Raw genomic sequence first — 21,518 nt, 5'->3', positions numbered from 1 at the left:
AATTACATATTGGGTTTTATACTCCAGGACCAGGACGCGAACCTGCAACCATGTGGTTAAAAGACAAGCGCCTTACCAGGTCAACTAAAGAGCATGCTCTCTAGTTGACAGCAAAGTACGTGTCTTATGCTGATGGTAGCATTATAGACCCACCAGCCACTAGAAGGGGGGTCATTACAGTATGAATATGGGTCGACTTAAATCGCGGTAAATTTACATATTTTTCACGGGTAGGTTCTGGAATAAAATTAGGATTTTGCGGACTTGTTTAAACATTAAATAAATTTAAGTAGACTGTATTTCAGAACACTATAAAGCCTATAAAATAGTGGTACTTGCTTCCTTACTAAAACAGGGTGCTGTCATTTGTTATAGGCAAACAAGCAGCATCCCCCTGCGGTTGACTTGCCCATACAGAGCCTGCACGTCTGCATCCACTGAACTGGTGTTAAGGCAAAGCTTTGCCAAGTTATACAGACGTGGAACTCGATTAGAAGGAGCACCAAAACTGTTAACCAAGGGCATCTGGCATACTTTAATAAAGGCAATGTATGCAGTACGTTCGATGACGTGTTATTTGTCCCATCCAATAATTTATTTTATTAGTACCACGTCAAAACAAAGAAATGTGGCTATTCGGGTCTAAAATTCCAACTGCGAAAAAGTAAGTAGCAGGTTGAAGCGAGGTGGCTGTGCTAGATCGTTTTAGTACTGATTTAACTTGCAGACAGGAATACTTTTTGTCTGGGCTTGTCTGGGTTATTTGTGGACATTTTTGTGGACGTTTTGTTTGTTTTTTGCTTATGTGCAATGCATACAGGACGGCGACGGAATAAAAAAAGGGCTATCTACAGAAGGGAGATGCGTAGTTTGTGTTTCTTGCTTTGTGCAATTGTTAATTTAAACAAGGTTTCTTTTTTTTTCTCCATACTTGTCCATATGCATTGGCCCCTAAAAGAGGTGAATTTCGCGGTGACTGCTCAATTTCACGATTTCCGCAAAATCGCGATTTAGGTAGACCCTTATGATATGATGCCCAAGAAGATACATATTAGAGGGTTTCCAAACCAGCTTATTAGGGATTCTGAGAATGTCAGTTTTTAAAAAATACTTTGTTTGACATTTTTTATTTATAAGTGCATTGAGACGGCCTCAAGTGAAATGTTGGTGTTAATGTTCCATAGGCTGCTAATGTAACTACCTCATGGTTTGTATTTTCCACTATGGGCAACCTGCAGGCAAATTGTCCATGTCATAGCAAATGTAAAGTAAGATCAACTGGCATAGCTATGTTTTCATTGTTGTTTGCAGTACAGGTTTACGTTTCTGAAAACATCATAAGTTCTTACAAACTATAGATAGATTGATAGAACTGTAAATTAAAGTATTTCATAAACCTTTTATCCAGCTGTGAATGACAGAGAGAAAAAAATATTTTTCCTACCCTTACAAAAGTTTCATACTAAAAGCAAAGGAAAGTTTAATAAAGCAAAGTGAAAGCATGACAAAGCCTAGAGAGTTATGGTAAACCATATTAATAAACACTGGCAAACATGCTTATTAATACTATGGCAAATGCAGAAAATCCTGTGAAAACTGCAAAATGACCTTGAAGACAACTTTTTATAATAGTAACCTATACCCAGTATAAGTACTGTAGTATGTAGGAGACACCAAGGCTACTTTAAAAAAATAAATAAATAAAAAAGAAATAATTTTTAAAACCCCCACACCATAATACTGTTAAAAGTAGCATCGGGTAAAGGCGCTCTGCGTGGAGTGCAGGATGCGTCCTATAGGCTGGAAATCGCAGGTTCAAATCCAGGCTATGTCATTGCCAACCGTGACCGGGGGTCCCTAGGGGGCAGCGCACAATTGGCTAAGCCCCGCCGGGGTAGGGAGGGCTTAGATTGGCAGGGCAATCTATGGATCACCACGAACCAGCAACCCCTGTGGCTGATAGGGCACCTGCAGGTCTACAGTGGAGCGTAGAATCATTTAGACATTAGTACTTGTATTCCACATCAACTTTGTATAAATCCATCAAATGTTATGTTAAATCTGTGTATTGGTCCATATCTTACATCATGTTGTAAATTTCCATTTTATAAGTAGTCACTCATTTTTCTGTGTATGCCTGCATCAACTAGCCTTTTTTGTTGTATGCGTCAATTTAAAACAAAAGCTATGGGAATCAAAAACCTATATCCCAGATTCATTTAGATTCCACAACATAACCTGCTCCATAAAAAGGTGAACAAAGGCAAGCCTCTCAGGTAGAAACAATAAATGCTGACAGATGTTCATATTTAGGGGCAGTATTTTAGAACAATTATTTGTTTTACCTCATTATTTTCATCTGGCAGCAGCTGTAAGCAAGCACAAAACAAGTGTATTAGATGTGTTGAAATTCTTCATTTCAACCTGAAGTTCCATCTCGGTACAGTGCAGAGTAACCTGTTGGACCTGATCAGTGGTTTCACTGTAGAAAAAACTAAATTAAGCCCAGTAAGATTAAGGATGGGGCGATGTAAAATGAGGTACACTGGTCATAGCTCAGAGTCCCAAGATTGCATATGCACAATTCGTGTAACTCTACCATGCCCTTTTAGAAAACCTCACCAACAAAGCAAGTAAAATATACAATTTTCCACCTTGCCTGCATGTATTCAAGCTATAGGAAAATAAATATGCAGACGTCTAGAAACTAATCCCTTTGCAGCCACAAAAAAAAAAAACCCACACACATTCACCAACGTCTACTGTTACCGAAACTCGGCATATTTTATACATGGATATATACATTGTGTGTGTATGGTAAGAGATTATTATTACTTTCAGCAATTGTTTTTGGTGAGTGTGTACAATACATAGCAAGCAGCCCATGTTATATCAATTATGCTACAGGAATTTCAAGGTTTCGTTCAATATCTGCAACAGTTCCTGGATGTTTGTCGACTCTTTCTTCAGTTTCTTTAATTCTTGTGTGACATTTGCAATGCCATAGCATTTATTTGTGGCAAATGCTCGGGCTTATTTGATCCTGCTTGCAAGGCCTCTCTTTGATCCACACTACATCTTGCACCCCACTCCTTTTCTTACCTGTCCTCTGCGCAGATGTGTTTGTTGAAAAAATGCAATCACCTCCTCATTCCCGGATGCTTGTGCCTGTGAGCAAAAAACAAAGCACACAAGTACTCCTGTCACTAAAGCTGCACCCACAAGACAACTTGGACTGATATCAGTGTACTCACAGCTCCTTCTATAAGATCAAAAATGTATTTTACAACTCTTCTGATCTTTTCAACTATGAATACATTTAACTACCCAATATGTATTACATGAGTGACTACTTCTAGAATAGGCGATTTATTTCTATTTTAGTCCCGTTTTGTATTTTTAAAAGTAAAAGGTATGCATATGAAAATATTGGCATTTGAAGCTAGACTGTAAACACAGAATGCTTTAAAAGGTATTCTATCAGTGTCAAGGTGTTATGCACCAGGAAAGACAATTTCACCCAACTCGGCAGAACAGTAAACCAGTTTATGATCTGCTCATATAGTAGCATAACATTTTTTAATATTATATGCTAAAACTACAGTCGCAAACAAAGGTATTTGTGCAATTAAATAAAAATGAGAAAAACCACAAAAAGTTATTTCTATAATTTAAGTGTTCTATTGAAAGATACAGAGATCCAGCTTTAATATAACAAATGATTACATAACATGCATAAAATGAAAAAATAACCTGCAAAAACTTATTTCATACTTTGACAAAACTATTTGGGCACCCTTAGATTAATATTTTGTGTGCCCACACTCTTGCTTCCTTTACAGCGTGCAGTCTTTTTTGTATTTTGAAACCAGTTCCTGGCATCTTTCCAGAGATGTTTTTGCCCATTCTTCAACACATACAGCTTTGAGTTCTGCAATGGACTTTGGTTTCCTTTTTTGCAGCAGCAGCCTTCAAGTCAATCCACAACACCTCGATGGGATTTAAGTCTGGGGACTGAGATGGCGAATCCATAATATTCCTTTTTTTCAGAAATTTCTGCATAGACTTCACATAATGAGGTCAATATCCTTCTGGAATACAAACTTCTATCCAATAAGCCTTCTACCGCTGGGTAACAGATGAGAGTTACATTGATTCATTGATCCTTCTACAACACAAAGGTCGCCAGTGCCTGAGGAAGAAAAACAAGCCTATGCCATCACACAACTTCCACCATGTTTAACACTGGGCATGATGAACTTTTCCTTAAAATTCTTCTGCTCTCTTCCTCCAAACATACTGTTGCTTTCTTGGTGAAAAAAAAAAAAAAAAAGTTATTTTGGATTCATCTGACTATAAAATTTGGTTAAAAAAAAAAAAATCACCAGGCTTCTTGTATTCAATGGAAAACTCCAATAGCTTTCTTTTGTGTATTGTTTTTAACAAAGGCTTGCATCTTGGTTTTTGCTCGTGGACATTCAGTATGAAATTCGTTTTTGCATGTTATTTTTCATTGTATGCATATTATGTACTAATGTGTTTTATTATAAAGCTGAATCTCTATTTATATTTATTTATATATAATCACTTTGTGGTTTTTCCTCTTTTTTTTACTGCCCAAATACTTCTGTCTGCGACTGTAATTACTTAAACTACAACCCATGCATACACAACAATATTACAGAATCTACTACAATAAGGTAGCACAGGTAAGCCAAAGGGGCAAAACATATATAGATCTTCATGCCAAAGACCAAGTTGTATCATTTGTGGAAAGTATCAATGTAACAAAACTAGCAACAAATAACGAGGCAAACTCTGGAGTTATGTCACATGGAATCCAAAAAGAGCAATTTCAATTGTTTTCAGACCTAACCCTGAATTCTCAAGCTTACCACTTCCAGAGGAGTTTTTCCATCGTAGCCGGTCACATCCATGCGAGCACCAGCAAGCTCCCAAATCTCAAGCCCTACCAGGTCAGCATTTGCTGCCAAGCTGAGCAAAACACATGAGGGGTATTAGGGAAATGGTGCTAACTCACCCAGAACCTGCACCTAATATGCAGATCTGTGCTGTAAGCAATACCAGTGATCCTGACTGATCCACAATAAGAAGTTGTGGGCCAGCAGGTAATTCCCAGGAGCACACTAATTTCAAACTGCCAGTATCTGCCATGGTATTCTTATTCGCTTACAGGTATACAACACCTAACTGCACTATTGATCTTCTGACTCTACAATGGTGATCATGACTATCCAATAACCCTACGTTCTTGACATATTTCCTTACCTCATTTATTTTGTTCCCTAAAAACAGAACAGTTACAAGACATAGTACCAAGAAAGAAGAGAACGCTCCAGTAAAAAAAAATATTATCTGGGTATGGTATAATAAACTGGACATACAGAATGCCTAAGACCATGCTGTCAGCCCATTCAATCATATTTCGATTTTAATCATAGCGATAGTGTATTTAGGAAACCTAGTAATTGTCTCTGGCCTACCAGCTCTATAAACTACACAGTACAATTACTAAAAATACAGTACAGTAAATTAACATTTCTTTGAAAACACATTTCTGAAACACACCTACATTGCATTTCTGCCATGTTGTTTGACCACATTCTGTGGCATGCATAACTTCAGCTCAGGACAAGCTGGTACAACAGGACTCTGCAACAGTGAGGGGGAGGGGGGTCACTACTAGCAAGTGCTTTGGGAGAGAGGGCTCAGTCTAAGCCAGTTCTTTCTGTCAACGGCACTCATTTGAAAGCCATTTGTTTCTATTAGGACTCTTAGCAACAGGATTGCAAGAAAAGGATAGCTATACATGTCATAACATAAAACATAGAAATCCAACAGAAATTATATTGTAGATTGGAAATGATACATAAACAGCGCTGAATTAAATCTTAATTCTTAAACTGAAAGATACTAAAAAGATATAACACTGATTATTGTGAAAGGGTTAGTGATAATGGATAGTACATATTTGGCTTACAGACCCAGATTTGCGATAATCTTGAACCACCTAATGTTACTTTAAGTAAGGCAGTGCAAGATTAGAGCGAATTGGGGGTTGTGAAACCAGACAATTACTGTAGAACATGAATGAAGAAAAGTTTGAGGTGGTAGGAGAATTGATTCTATTTTCTCATTTTAATTGTTCTCTTAAACTACAGCACTAAACTATCATAGTTTCTTACATGGCAACACTGACACAGTGACAAGATGTTGCTTACTCACTTGCAAAGTTCTGTCCCCGCTACTTCCATCTCTTCACGAGAAAGATGGGCCCCTGTCTGCCGTAAGAGACCGATAATCTCCTTGTGCCTGGAAAAAGAAGAAATAAACAAGCATGATACAACCCCCCTTAATGTCACTCTACTGGATGTAATTCAGTTGATCTATATAAACTGTAGAATTGTGTGCAACTTTTCAGCAACAATTATGTAAAAGCAAAAAGGATCTTTGAGTTGCGCACTGTAGGCTTCTGTAGGAAGTAGTTTGGTTAGTGTAGATAAGATAAAACTAGTCCAATGTCTTGAGCAATGTAATTCTTCAATGATTTACCACAAAAGGTTACAACTTTGAAATGCTTCTAGGATTAGAATAAATGAAAACTGCAATTCGTCAAAATAATCCTGCTACTGTAGTTGTTTACATGGCAGTGCACCACAAGAGTTTCTAGCAAGCCACAGAAATATTTAAACGCAACAGGGACAATACAAACCAACCAATTTCTAACAGTGTTTCAGATCCAATGCTACACAAATATAAAATTACAGCATTTCTCCCAATTACAAATAAAAATCTTAGTCAATTTCAACAGCATCAATTTACTCAACTACAAATCGCTCATCACAACACAATTACCTGCAGGGAAGCAGACATTTGTTGAAGGGCAGACTAGTAATCAAGTTAGTCTCTTACTCTTAACTTTTAGTCTCACACTGAGGACACAAAAAGCCCTTGTGTGATACTAAACTAAGGCTAGTTGAAATGGTCTTCAGCATTCAGACTTGTGGCTATAACATTTGCTGAGTTCACACCTTTTTAAATACAAGTCTCAGAAACAAGACATGAATTGGAAACCAATGAACATGAATGATACATGGGCAACAGGCAATTACGTTTAAACCCTTTCAAATTATATATTTAATAGTAGCCTGTTTCACCTAATTGCATTACTGCCTTTCTTCAGGGTAGTGAGGAAGGCCTAGTGAGGTGCAGAGGCCTAGTCAAAATCCCCCTGCTGTGATTATTAGAGATTAATTTCCAAACTTTCTTATCTCATCTTCCATTTCTTTGATAGTAACTCAATCTTGGCTGTTAGGCAAGAATTTAAAAGATCAGGATAATCATCCGATTCCTTTAAAGAATATAGTACACATTACCCTTCAGATGATCTCAGTCTTGTAGAATCTAATTTAGAGAAAGCAGTACAACAAAGTGCTGCCACACAGTCAGCAATGGTTTAAAAAAAAAAAAAAAAACACTGATACATATTAATATTTAACCATTTCAATCACAAAAAATAGAAACTCACTAAGGTCTTAAAAATAATTATAGCCAACGAGGAATTAATTAGCATTTATTTAGGTGCATGTTCAGAGCATCCCCCCCCACCCCCACCCAAAGTAAAGTTTCATGCTTCCAATTGAATGACTGAACATTAATTGCTATTTATACAAACTTCAAGTCATTTGCCGTACTTTTGAAAATAGACACCTGCTTGACAAAATGAGTCATTTCAAACCAGAAACCTGTTCTGGCATGTGGGGGGTTCTCATGCCAAATAACAAACCACCAACAGCATTCCAGTCTGGGCTGCAGGGAGGTGTGTTCCAGGTTTTGGTAAGTCAGAACACCTCTTTGGTTTCAGCCAATCACAGGTGTCCTCTACAAATTTATAGCTGCCCAGCAACAGACAAATCATTAAGGACCAGAAACACACCGGCTGCCTTCAATTCATGAAAACTACCACCGATTTACGACAAAAAAAAAAGAAGAACGTTGTCATAACAGACTATTGCTGCTAACACTGTGGACTCTCTGTGATGACCTCCAAGTACAATGGTTTTAACACAGGAGGATCTAAACAGATCAAAGTGAAATTGACTTTAAGGCTGCATTCACACTTAAACAGTTTCAAAACTGACTCTGTTTGGTTCGTTTGGTTTGAAACAATGTATCAATTTGCTTGCTGTTCACACTTAACAGAGCAAAGGGTTTAATAATTTTACTTTTTCCAACCGGGACAAAAACAAAAGCTTAGCTAGTTCCATAAGACACTTTTTTGTTGTACGTGTTTCCTCAGAATATTAACTATCCGTGAAATGTTTACTTCCGAGTAAGATTACCTTGTACAGTTAGTTTCCTATGTGCAAAAGGACAGAGTCCTCTTGAGGTTTAGCAAGCAAACCAAACTCAGTGGTTTTGTCTTTGCAGACCAAACCCTCTAAACGGATCTAGTGCGAGCCTTAATTAAGCTCATTTTTATATAAATCTGGTCTCAAGGGAGGAGCTTATTATGTATTTCTTGTAACTGCACTAAAAATGAGATTTTAGGTAAAAGCAATTAGCATTTGCTCTAAACCTTTAAAAAGGTGTGTGCGTTGTCATTCTGCGTCATGTGTAACTCATTATTTTGGACAAGCTAGGACCTGCTAGAATTGATCTGCCTAGAATGTATTTAATGTAATGCTAGTTTTTAAAATGCTGTGCAGGCTATTTGACCAATGGGAGATGTGCATTCTCCAGCGCTTCGATTAACCAGAAATGGGTAGAAAAAGGTTAAAAACGGGGTAAAGAACTGGTACAAAACCCCAAATCATAGGGAATACTCTTTTTAAAGAATGTAGTCTGTTAAAAACAGCCATCACAGGAAAGCCCAGTTTGAGTAGAATGCTGTACCTGAGAAATCTTCCACAACATGGTGAAAGAACCTGTGAATACCAACTTTGTGAATGGGGTATTGTGTATTCCAGAGAAGGAAATATATAAAAACAAGCTGAAATCTCAAAACATCCCTAGGCTGTGCAGAGGTATGTGTTACAACTTAAGGAACAGAAAACAACATGTCAGTCTTCTTTGGGGGTGCTTTTTCAGTGGCAATGATTAAAAATGACAGATATAAAACACTGAAGAATGGCTATGCATGTATGGCAAGTTCAAATTAGCAATGCTTTAAAACAGCAAGGCTCAACTCAGTCATGTAGTCAACCGTCTTAGAATTCTGATTGAATGTTTTGAAGTTATGAATGCATTAACATATAGTACAACTATGACCAACTAGACCCATGTAAATATATTGCTGTGACAGCTATACGTTTAATATAAAAATTGTATAAGGGTGTCCTCTACATATTGGCCCATGTTATAAAACAAAAGTAAATTAGACAATCGTTTCAGCAAACACCTTTATCAGAGGTGTAGAATTCATGGTTGAGTGTCTGAAATGAAGAGTTTGTAAGCTACATGGCATGTTAGCACATGAAGAAGGTGGCAGTGGTAGAAAGGGACATCAGAATGACTCATCACAATAATTGCCTTTCACCAAACATGCAGACACTGGCTAAATTATCCTACTGATATTAATTAACTAGGTTCTGAATCATGCACAATGTTGTAATCTTGTTTCCACCTGTTACTGGTTGAGTAATCAAGCTCAGTATAACTATGAACGACTGTGCAATTGTTTTGACTCTGACGAGGTACACCCTGCTCCTGTGTGTATTTTATGTTTACAAGTGTGGGTTATGTAGCACGGGTGACTTAAAATGTAGATTTGTATTTAGGCACAGGGATTGCACAATCACTTCCCATGCAGATTAAAAAGGTATGTTGGAATGTGCGCACGAGGATGTGTGTGTGTGGGGAATAATGGATGACAGGGAGGAAGTTAGAATCCTCCCTGCAGAACCATGTGGGAATGTGGCTGGAGCCGTTAATTGAGCAAGTGATTAAAATGATTAATTAAGGCTCCAGCAACAGGTGTATAAATAGGGTGATCACAGGTGATACAAGGTTATGTGTTCAGAGGCGGAACGAGAGACGTGTCACGAGTTAAGCAGAGAAAGAGAAAAGATCAGTAACAATAGCTATGCATACTGGTTCTACACAAGCACAATACTTGTTTGTTCCGTGTCTGTCTGTTTTGGCCATTGTGCTGTTTTGTTTTGTTCAGTATTTTGTATGTTGAAACCTTTTATTTATAACAAACCAGCGCAACAGCGCAATCGCTCACAAAACTGTTGTCTGTCTACTTCCTGGCCTGACGTCACCACAGAGCTACCTGTGACACTGGCATTGAATTATGTGTTATCTTACTACTAGGTTAAAGAAAGCAGTGTTTTCACATCCATGGTCATTTCACCTGGACTGTCTCCACCTCTCAACCCATTATTTCCCCCATTGACTGACATGCTCTGCAGGCAGTAACTTCAGAGTATTTTTAGCACCCCTGTGAATTTGTATTTTGTACACAGAGAATAGAAGTAAAACAAATATTTCATGCATTACTTTGATACAAATACCTTTTTATAGTGGCCGGAATAATAAAAAGATACTCACGACAATCCTTAGTAGTTTTATCTTCTTTACTGTACAGACACATGCACACCTTTTCAGCGAATAAACAGATTTATTACAGTCAGGTACTGTATTACAGATCCTCTCCTTTATACCTATGGTGGAGCCTAATGAGTGTTAATCACTGGCAAGCCATTTAGTAATTGCCACTGGTTGACAGCACACATGACACAAATAACAGCAGTCTACAGTAACACAGACAGGGTGATACAACACATTTACAGTGCGGGGAACATACACTCCAGTCATACCACAAATATAATAGGGGACAAAATCCATTAAGGAATTTCTTCACAATTTCAGAACGTGCTACCACAAGCAAAGCTGGAAACCAGGGCCGTCATATTGGATAGGAAGTAAAGGTTAACCAACAAATACCCCAGGGGCGTAAGTTACATCAACAAAGGTTAGTTCAACAAAATGTTCCAAGGGATATACAGTAACCACGTTCCATATAAGCACCGCCCCTGCCCTCAAACTAGACACAAAAAATTACCTTCATTATCTATGAAATAACTTACTGTGCTTCAACCTATTTTTCTTTCTTGACAAATAAGTAAACTGGCATGTTCATGCATGTATAAGGAAGGTGGAAGTGGAAGGCCCAATGACTAATAATGGTTCTTTATTACGAAAGAGCTAGGACACAGCTAATCATGCATATGCTTTGCCCCTTTCACCGTAGCAGCAACTAGTGGAAGCGACAGTGCTGGAACAGTTTAGAGAGTAGGCCTAGCGACTGCCTGTCAACGCCTGTTCTTGACAATGTAAATACAAAAGCACCAATGTTCATCTTAATGTAAACCCAAAGTTTAGTCCAGCCATCCAACTGCAAGGAGTTTTTTTTTTTTTTCAGAAACTGCAAACATGGGTTCAAATTCTAGTTCCTGTTTTACACAACTGTTTTTAACCATTCCACAAAACACTGCAAAATAAGGTGCGAAATTTATTTCTGTCAACTCTCCCTAGAGGGCAACATCAAACACCACCATTCTTTTGAAAACAAAGTCAATTTATGCCAACAAGTTAACTGTTGTGGGTTCTCAATCAGTTAGAATCAGAAACTATTCAATCACGTTCTTTAAAAAGTGGGAAAGTTTATGCAGAAAAGAAAAATGGTCCACTTTGCAGTAAGCGTCTCTGACACTGCTGATGTCTGGTAGCGATATGCAATGTAACATAAGAATCATATCAAACGTAGCATCGCCTGTTTTATACAGAATATTCTTCTCACTGGTGAAATTCATTGTAGCATGTAGGAAAGCCCTGCTGTTTGTCGTATTGAATATTAGAACTTTCCTCCACTGTTCCTGTTCACATTGACAAAATAAAACTGTATTTGCTTAATGTATTGTAATGTAGCAGTTTATTTATTTAGCAGTATTTTATTTAAATATGGTATGTGGCTGTCGGTAGTGCATTATTAACTACTGTGTATTTGACAGCAGATTGTGTTCGAGGGGAGAATTTCGAAGCGTTACCCCTTGCTATAGTGTTAAGCCTGCAGTCTTTGAAGGAAGTGTTATTGATGTGCGAGATTTGTTCTTTTTAAAACCTTTTATTTTCCTGCTCTGTTAGCAGTGTTTATTTTTGTTTAACTATTTTATTTATTTTCGTTATTTTTATACTGCCATTTCCTGTCACATTCCTATTCCAGGTTTTTTTTTTTTTTTTTTTTTTTTTTTTTAATACATGTTTTACATACAGTGTACAACTGGTTTTTGGTAGATTAATGCTGACAGTCTGTACATTATAGGTGAAGTACGCTCAAAACACTCTACAGTACATTAAGGTCAAAGCATGTATGTTGCTTTTTAAAGTTATGGTATTACATTTGTATGCCCCCCAAAACGTCTTTCAGCTAAAGCTAACTGAATTAACCAACGTAACAATTTACCAATAGAAACTGCAACTGTACAAACATACTGTATATTCAAGGGATAACAAATGGTTTTTACTATACAACATGTTTTAAATATGTTATCTTGTTTAATAAAACTTTTTTTTTTAAATGAACAAAAATATATTTAATATTAAAACAAATACTACAGTACTTGTTAATAACATACTAAAGCGTAACTCTTGTATCTATTGATAGTCTATTGTGGCTCACCTTTTTTCTGTGTACTTCGGGTTTGTACATTAGTTGGCCATTTGTAATGAAAAAACACTGGCATTGTCTCTGAATATTAGACTTTCCTCCACTGTTCCTTTCACGCTGACAAAATAAAACTAATAAGCTCAATGTATTGAATGTAGCAGTTTATTTATTTAGCAGTCATTAGCAAATATGGTATATGTATGTATTCGTATTAAACTGTGTATTGACAGGATTGTGTTCGAGGGGAGCGTTTCAAGCGTACGTTGCTGTAGTGTTCTGGTCTTTGAAGGAAGTGTTTTGAATGTGAATTCAAAGTTTTATACTGTGTTTTACACTGTGGAGTGTTTTGGGCATGCTACACCAAGACCTGAAAACATATCAGTTCATCTCAACCTAATAATAATAATAATAATAATAATAATCACCAAAATAAATAATAATAATAAAAATGTACACGTGTGTGTTTATATATACAGGTTTTAACGTGTTTTATAATAAATAGTTCACCAAATAAATATAATAATAAAATGTACAACGTGTGTGTTTTTATATATACAGGTTTTTAACGTGGTTTTTAAATTACACTAAAACACCACAGATTGTATAAAAAATGGATTTGTCAAAGTGTATCTATACCAAACAAGCCTGTAACAAAATAATAATTATATCATATTATTCATGATCATTTATATGTCCTAATGAACACTATATAAAAAAAAGTATTTAAAATAGTAATAATAGTATATAACTTTTTTAGATCTTATATAGTTTTTAAATAAATTTAAATGAATAAGTACTGAATGAACTGACTCCAATAGGTGATTCCTTATTGAAGAATAAAAATCATATTTTAGTTGATTTTTTTTTTTTTTTTACTTTTTCCTTGCCTTTGTATTATGTTTGAGTGGCTCTTATTTCAATATTCAAATACATGTGTGTTTTTAAATCTTTTTGATGTGATCTGTGTTGAGGTGCTTTTGCCAGCATGTGTGGGTTCAGGAGCTGCTCTCCAGTTATGGTTGCTTGCCAGAGACATGTATTAGATAGGCTTGTTCAGCCAAAAGGGTCTTTATATGAATAAATGCTAGCACCATCTAGTGTATTGCAGTGTATTGCCATCAAAACAGAATGAAGCTTGATCCAAAGTGGCTCGCTTTTACTTAAGGCACTGATCTAATATATGTTACAAATATCGATGTCAGGTAGAACTCAAGAGCAGAAACACAGCTGTCTAATTCTGCAAATAAGACACACAGTGTAAACACTTTTCTTTCTCCTCAAACACTAGGTGAAAGTTGCAGGATAGAGGGGGGGAAAAAAACAAAAGTGAAACTAAAATATATAGGAGATTTTTTATCTTGATTTTAGTACCATAAAATGGTTGTCACACCTGAACTTGACAGCATTGCTGAGTGGTGTGTCACCATAGCGATCCTTGGTGTGGACAGTGGCTCCGTGATCAAGCAGGTACTGAACTACCTTCAGGTGGCCCTCGCATGCGGCGACGTGAAGTGGAGTCCGTCCGTCATAATCTTCACTGCTCAGGTTACTGCCCTGAAAGGATAAGCAGGCATTTACATAAAGCAGCACCTCAAGGAATTCAAGGCAGAGTAGTCAGCATAGTAACCTTTGAAAAGTATTACTTTATTCATGCATATTAGCATGGAAATCACTAATGAAAATGTGTTGGCTCCTATTTTGAGATATACGAGTTCAAAACTAAAATGGAGAACAATAAATAAAGACATTTAACGTGTCAAATTCCAATCCAATACATGAATTCAACATATATGACTCTAACAACAACTAATTTGACCGGTCAAACAGTTGACTAGTCACCACTTTAAAAAAATATATTAATAATGCATGTGATCATGTCTGGTGTTCTACTTCTGAACATATTGTTCTGTAACACTTTGCTGTTTGTGCTGTATAAAACTGCTAGGAATAACCATTTTGAGGTCTATTGTCACTTTTCTATATGACCAGTTGACTATTTCGATGCTACCCCCTACTGTGGTCATTTGCCCGCTTTTACACATTTGACATGTATTAACGTTAAATACACTTTCAGCATACACAGATTTGTATTTTACAGTTGATTTTATAAAGCCAATAACAGAAAGCACAGTGTTTTACAGCTTATCAAACAAATTAAAAAAAAAAAAGATACCCAAAAGACACAAATGAGTTAACTGCATATAAGCCCATCCTGACGTGTGGAGTTGACTATAGCAGGGCTTCACAAACCCGGCCCTCGGGACCTCAGTGTCTTCCGGTTTAGTTAACTCAATTACCAACTAACTGAACAAATAACTTGCTGTCACAAAGACGGCCGGAGTGGGTGGCGTCAGACCAGAAACAGGAAAATAAACAGAAAGGTGGAGTTTAGTGGAGCTGAGTGAATGCTTTCGCTCAGCATTTAATAAATAAACAAACAGACAGAAAATAAACGGTTGTAACAATACAAAAACACAGAACACGGCACTTCACGCCAAAATAAAGAGACAAACAAAAACGGACTAACACTTAACAAAACAGTGAGCAGATCGAGAGACTAACAAAACACGGTGAGTTTAAACAAACAAGTATCGTGCTGGTCCCACCAGCACGCAATAGCAACTGATATTTAATTCTCCTCCTCTCTCTCCCGTTCTCCACTCACCTAACACCCAACCCTGGGTGGGTGAAAACATGCTGCTTTTATGCAGCTGTACCAAAACTCGATTGCTAATCAATCATTCAATTGGAGTCTTGGTACAACTGCACATGAATTAATAAAGTGCAATTCCCCGTGCTCATATATTATTACTTTTTACTTGCACGTGAAGTGCTGTGCAATCCTCGTGCCTACAACCAAATATACATTTTAAACACTCGTGTTACAGACCCGGTTATATCCCGTGTACCAATGACTATACACCAACATTTAACACACCACATGCAACATATAACAGATAATATACACAGGGGCGGGCACTTTCTCACACTTGCTTAATTAGATCTTTCTAATTGTTTTCTGCTCTTACAGTTGGAGATTTCAAGTTAACTATAAAAAATGTTAAGTAACTTGAAATCTGGAACTTTTAAGCTGAGAAAAAAAATCAAAAAGGGTCCAATTAAACAAATTATTAGTTCAGTTAAGGGTTTAGTTAAGTAACTGAGAGCTAATAAAACACAGAAGACACTGGGGTCCCGACGGCCGGGTTTGGGAAGCCCTGCTCTATAGATGAAGTTCCAACTAAACTTTAATACCAGCCAAAAATTCAACAAAATTAAAACGGAGGCCAAGACACACATTCTCAACGGTCTCCCCTACAAGGGCAGGGCTGAGCTCCAAGAGGAGACAAAAGCCGGTTTATCATGATCAACCTGCTTCACAGTAATGACAGGGTGCAGCAAGAAAGCTAGGAGATCCACTGAATCACAATGTGGGTATTGTTTTTGCCGTCTCTCCTGTCACGAAATAACAGGGGGCTGTCCCTGCAGCCCGTATTCCTTTCAGCTGAGCCTGAACCGTATTCTTGGTTCATCTCTGAGCAGTTTCCTCAGTTTTTGTAGATAGTTTTACACATAATAGCTAGTTTCAATAGTTTAGAAAATCATTAAGTTTTACTACCTCTAACATTTTTGCTGAAGTCTGTTCCCTTCTCGTGCCTCAGAGCTAGTCAGACTATTTCATTGGCACCAATTACAGTCAACTCTTCATAATTGCATAGGCTCGGGACCGGTGCACATAACCGGAGTATGCAGATAATAGGTGTAAGAGAATACAATGGGATACAATGAGAATGGGTATGTGTACATGTATACTGTGCCTATAGAAAGTCGAAACCCCCTTGAACTTTCTTCACATTATTATGTCAGTGCCTCAGAGTCCCGTAACCCCTGACCCCCCCCCCCCAACTTATCTGCACACCATACTCCATACTGTAAAGGAGCAAAAAGATTCTATTGAGAATAAAAAGTTTATATTAAAAATACAAAACTATAAGATCATAAGTCTCCAAACCCATGAGTTAATATTTGGTGGAAGCACCTTTGGCAGCAATTACAGCTGTGAGTCTGTTGGGATAGGGCTCTACCAACTTTGTGCACCTAGATTTGGCAATATTTGACCATTCTTTACAAAACTGTTCAAGCTCTGTCCTTTGGGAAGCATTGACTGTCAACAATTTCAAGTCATGCAACAAATATTCCATTGGATTTAGGTCAGGGCTCTGACTAGGCCACTCAAGGACATTTACCTTTTTGTTCCTTAGCCATTCCAGTGTAGTTTTGGCTGTGTGCTTTGGGTCGTTGTCATGCTGAAAGGTGAACTTCCATCCCAGTTTCAGCTTTCTAGCAGAGGGCAGCAGGTTTTCCTCAAGGACATCTCTATACTTTACTCCATTCATTTTCCCTTCTATCCTGACAAGTGCCCCAGTCCCTGCTGATGAGAAACATCCCCATAACATGATGCTGCCACCACCATGCTTCACAGTAGGGATGGTGTTCTTTGGGTGATGCGCTGTGTTGGGTTTGTGTCAAACAACACTTTGCATTTAGGCCAAAAAGTTCCACTTTAGTTTCGTCAGACCACAAAACCTAACACAAGACTACATAATCTCCTGAGGGTTTTTTTTGCATACTTCAAAACGGGATTCAAGGTGGGCTTTCTTGAGTAATGGCTTCCTTCTTGGCACCCTACAACACAGGCCAGATTTGTGGAATGCTTGGGATATTGTTGTCACATGCACACTTTGACCAGTCTTGGCCATAAAAGCCCGTAGCTCTTGCAAAGTTGCCATTGGCCCCTTGGTAGCCTCTCTGATCAGTCTTCTTGCTCAGTCATCCAGCTGGAGGGACACCCTGATCTAGGCAGGGTCTTGGTGGTGCCATACACTTTCCACTTCTTAATAATCGTCTTGACTGTGCTCCAAGGCCTTTGATTTAATTTTTTATACCCATCCCCTGATCTGTGCCTTTCAAAAACTTTGTCCCGAAGTTCTTTTGAAAGTGCCTTGGTGCTCATGGTTAAGTCTTTGCTTTGAAATGCACTACCCAGCAGAGGGAACCTACAGGAACTGTGGAATTTATCCTGAAATCATGTGAATCACTACAATTTAACACAGGTGGAGGCCACTTAACTTGGTGTGTGATTTTGAAAGCGACTGGTTACACCTGATCTAATTTAGGATTGCTATTACAAGGGATGTAGACACTTATCCAAACAAGCTATTTCAGTTTTTAATTTTAATTAATTTTTTTAATTTTTTTAAACTTTGAAGTTGTGGGGTAGGGTGTGTAGATAAATAAAAAAAATATATATATTTTAAATTCCAGACTAAGGCAACAAAAAGGTGAAAATTTTGAAATGGGGTGTAGACTTTCTATAGGCACTGTGACTTGTTTTAATCACATTCATAACATTAATAGCAGGCATTAAGTTCATGTTAAGCATTCAATTGAAAGAACTTTACAGAGCCTACAACTTGGGAAAAAACACCACCGATTAAGCTAACAAATAGTCACTGCAAACTAGACTAGCCTATATATACACACACAGGGGTGAAAAATAAATAAATAAAACTAAATCACAAGACTTAAAACCATTTGCCTTCATGAAGGCTTGTATACAGTACAGTATTTATTTAAAGCAGCCTACCGTGTTACATTTTCTTATTTTTTTCCCCCGCTGCCAAATTGTTGCAAATACGTACGCGCGTAAGCATAACAGCACGTTGACAGAACACATGGACCGCATTATGCAATTAGCCGAAGTAAAATGCATTGCACAGCCAACTTGGGGGCTACACAATTTCATGCAATTAAGTGAATTATGGATTTGGACGATATGCATTTAACCGTATCATATAATCATAGAAAACAATGCATTAAAAAATGGGACCAGTTGCATGCTATGCAATTAAAGATGTATGCAGTTATCCAGTATGCAAATAAAAGGAGTTGACTGTAGGTTATTTAGGGAAAAGCATCCTTAAGGCTGTTTTATACTAGGTATGAAACTAAATGTTTAGTTATTTACTCTCTCTCAGGATCTGCAATTTCTGTCCAAAGACCCCTTTGGAAGGTTGTTTCAGATGTTCACTCCAGTTGAAAGGCCTGAAAGCTGTGTTTAAATTCTTTGTGCTGAGTTTGTCCTGTTGGTGTTGGCAACTCCTGTAAAACCAGGCAGTCTCCAAATAGACAACGTTTGCGTGATTTAAAATCTCAAGAACTGCAAGGATTAATTACTGATCTGGGGCCACGCAGAACAGAATCTGTGGCACAACTTGAATAGTAACTAGCGGCTTGTATTACCCCCCCCAGTATAGAGTCTCTGGAGGACAAAAAAAAAAAAATTGGTACTCGCATACCAATGAAATGAGGTACAATAAGAGTATTCACATAAAGTTCACAATGAGCTCCAAAAAATGCCACTGGTGTGACTCCCACCTCTCTTCTTTGTATAAAAATGCCGGTACAAGGTTCAGTTTGGTTTGATTGCTATCGTTTAGTTGATTTAGATTTGGGTAAATCATAACTTGCATACCTAGTCTGAAGTAAGACACTGATATTCACTGGATCAACCTTTGCACCACTGCTGAGAACATGATAAAAGATCTCACCATTTCCCAAATGGCTTCCAGGGCGTTGATATCTCCAATTTTAGCAGCTGAGCAAGCCAGGGTGGGGTTTAAAGCATCACGGACTGCTTCCAGCTCCTGGAAGATGTAGAAACATGAATACAATATGTGTAAGCTCATCAAATTCATTCGAATGGTTTTATTCAACAAATGTTAAAAATTAAATAAATAAAGATTATATAGAATGTCCTATTTTAAAAAATGTAAAAGTTGGACCATCATAATTATTTTTATAGACCCTGTGCTTTTATCTGTGCTGGTAGTACAGAGGAAGGTTGTTATACATAATGATTGTTAATGTTGACAGTGATACCAAAGCTAAAGTTTTTCAATTGCTTTTAGTATAGCTTTCAAAACAGAATTAGTATGAGGGATTACTCTTAAATTTGACAATTTTGTATCACCTCAATTTAGAAATTTCCAAAAATTAGAAAACCACCCTCCCCAGTGTTTGCACTGCAATACCCCCAATTAAGTGGACAAACATTTTCTTCGAGGTGTCTCTGCTCTGGTATAATTTTCAAACTCTTTCTTGTCAAATAGCCACAGAGACTAGTTTGGCAGCACAATTGTCAGAAGCTTAATTTAAATGGTCATCTTCAATTATAAGATGACCATGGTTATGTTGTTGTATTTACAAAAACATAAAAAAAAGCATGTCATTTTAAATCTGAACCATAGATAGATAATATCCTATATAATTATATTAATATATATATATATATATAATATAAGTATATATTATATATAGATATATATATATATATATATAGATATATATATATATATATATAATATGTATAAACAAAAGATTTGAGAACATAAGATTCAACATAACTCTCTGTTAAATTACTGTGGGTTTAATTAACACATACTTGATAACTACCACTATACATGCTATAAGGAAGCAACATTCTTAGTCAGAATTGCAGCACTGACATACTGTGGACAGCAGACACTGGGCAGGCTACTTCAGAGGACAACAAAAAGGCATTGCTTACCTCTTTACAGCTGACACTGAGAGACCTAGCTATGACCTGAATGAATCTGCTGTCTCTTAGCGAGAACGTGGCTCCTTTAAGTGGTGCGAGCATCTCTCCCCTTAAGTTTTCACTTAGCATCTAAAACACGAGAGAAACAGATCTCAGAATAGCAAAAAACAGTGAAAAAAACTTAAAAGGCAACACTTAGCCAGAGTTATCAAAGTACATGGAATTTTATTGTTTATTTTAAACAACCAAGCCAGCATTACACTTTTTTTCGTTTGTTTTTTTGTTTCTGTTTTTTTAGACTTTCAGGTAAGAGTCAAAAAGATATATATATATATATATATATATATATATATATATATATATATATATATATATATAGCGAGATCTACCTATCTATCTATATCTAGATAGACAGATTTCAGCTACTCACACTGTTGATGTAAATCATCTCTAAATACATTAAGATCCATTTAATATGATTTCAAAAAGGCACGGTGCAAAAATGACGAGTTCACCAATAACCAAAAGAATCTCTACATACAACATACTAATTACAATTCATGAAGAGGAATCTTTTTGCCCTATAAATGTCATTGTGATTCCAAATCCTTTTCTTTCAAAACTTGACACTGTACACTTTAATGTCACAAAGTCTCCCATTCATAGCACAGCTCAGCCTTTTATTCACTCAAGTCAGACTGAAAAACTGCACCTAACTGATCTTTTAAAAAAAAAAGACCAAATTTATTTGAGTACCGTCTGCCTTACTGCAACTGTATACCATTAAAGATCTGTAAACATACAATTTGTACTGTTCCTTATGCTTGTTGTGCTACTTGAGCTCTGTGGCGGTATATCATTGTCACAAAGACGGCCGGAGTGGGTGGTGTCAGACCAGAGCCAGGAAATAATAAACAAAAAGAGAGGTGGAGTTTGGAGCATTTAATAAATAAACAAACAGACAGAAAATAAACAGTTGTAACAATACAAAAACAGGACATGGCACATTCGCCAAATAAACAGACAAACAAAAAGAACAATGGACTAACAAACAAACACAGTGAGCTTCTATTTTTTAACGTTAACTATTATTCTTATTATTTCTCTCTCCGTCTCCTATCCCGTTCTCCACTCACCGAACACCAAACCGCGAGTGGGTGAAAACATGCTGCTTTTATGCAGCTGTACCAAGACTCGACTGCT

General features: G+C 37.1%; 1 protein-coding gene across 3 annotated transcripts in view; it reads right to left on the bottom strand.

Annotated features, from left to right (window-relative positions):
- LOC121330185 (60 kDa lysophospholipase-like) overlaps positions 1-21,518 on the bottom strand; it is a 48,880-nt gene that overhangs the window by 5,184 nt on the left and 22,178 nt on the right. The window contains exons 11-17 of one of the 3 annotated variants that reach the window (XM_041276520.1): positions 20,325-20,444; positions 19,306-19,401; positions 14,085-14,248; positions 6,247-6,333; positions 4,896-4,995; positions 3,103-3,168; positions 2,346-2,369 (exon numbers count right to left, since the gene is read on the bottom strand). In XM_041276520.1, the coding sequence (XP_041132454.1) occupies positions 2,346-2,369; positions 3,103-3,168; positions 4,896-4,995; positions 6,247-6,333; positions 14,085-14,248; positions 19,306-19,401; positions 20,325-20,444 (657 nt within the window). Of the gene's footprint in view, positions 1-2,345; positions 2,370-3,102; positions 3,169-4,895; positions 4,996-5,593; positions 5,674-6,246; positions 6,334-14,084; positions 14,249-19,305; positions 19,402-20,324; positions 20,445-21,518 lie in introns of those variants that run through there. The other 2 variants (XM_041276521.1, XM_041276522.1) reach the window with 2 other exon arrangements.

This window comes from Polyodon spathula, chromosome 17 (assembly GCF_017654505.1).
Source record: "Polyodon spathula isolate WHYD16114869_AA chromosome 17, ASM1765450v1, whole genome shotgun sequence".
Lineage (NCBI taxonomy): Eukaryota > Metazoa > Chordata > Actinopteri > Acipenseriformes > Polyodontidae > Polyodon > Polyodon spathula.
Note: the sequence above shows the minus strand (reverse complement) of the source record. Positions and strands in the feature narration are given on the sequence as shown.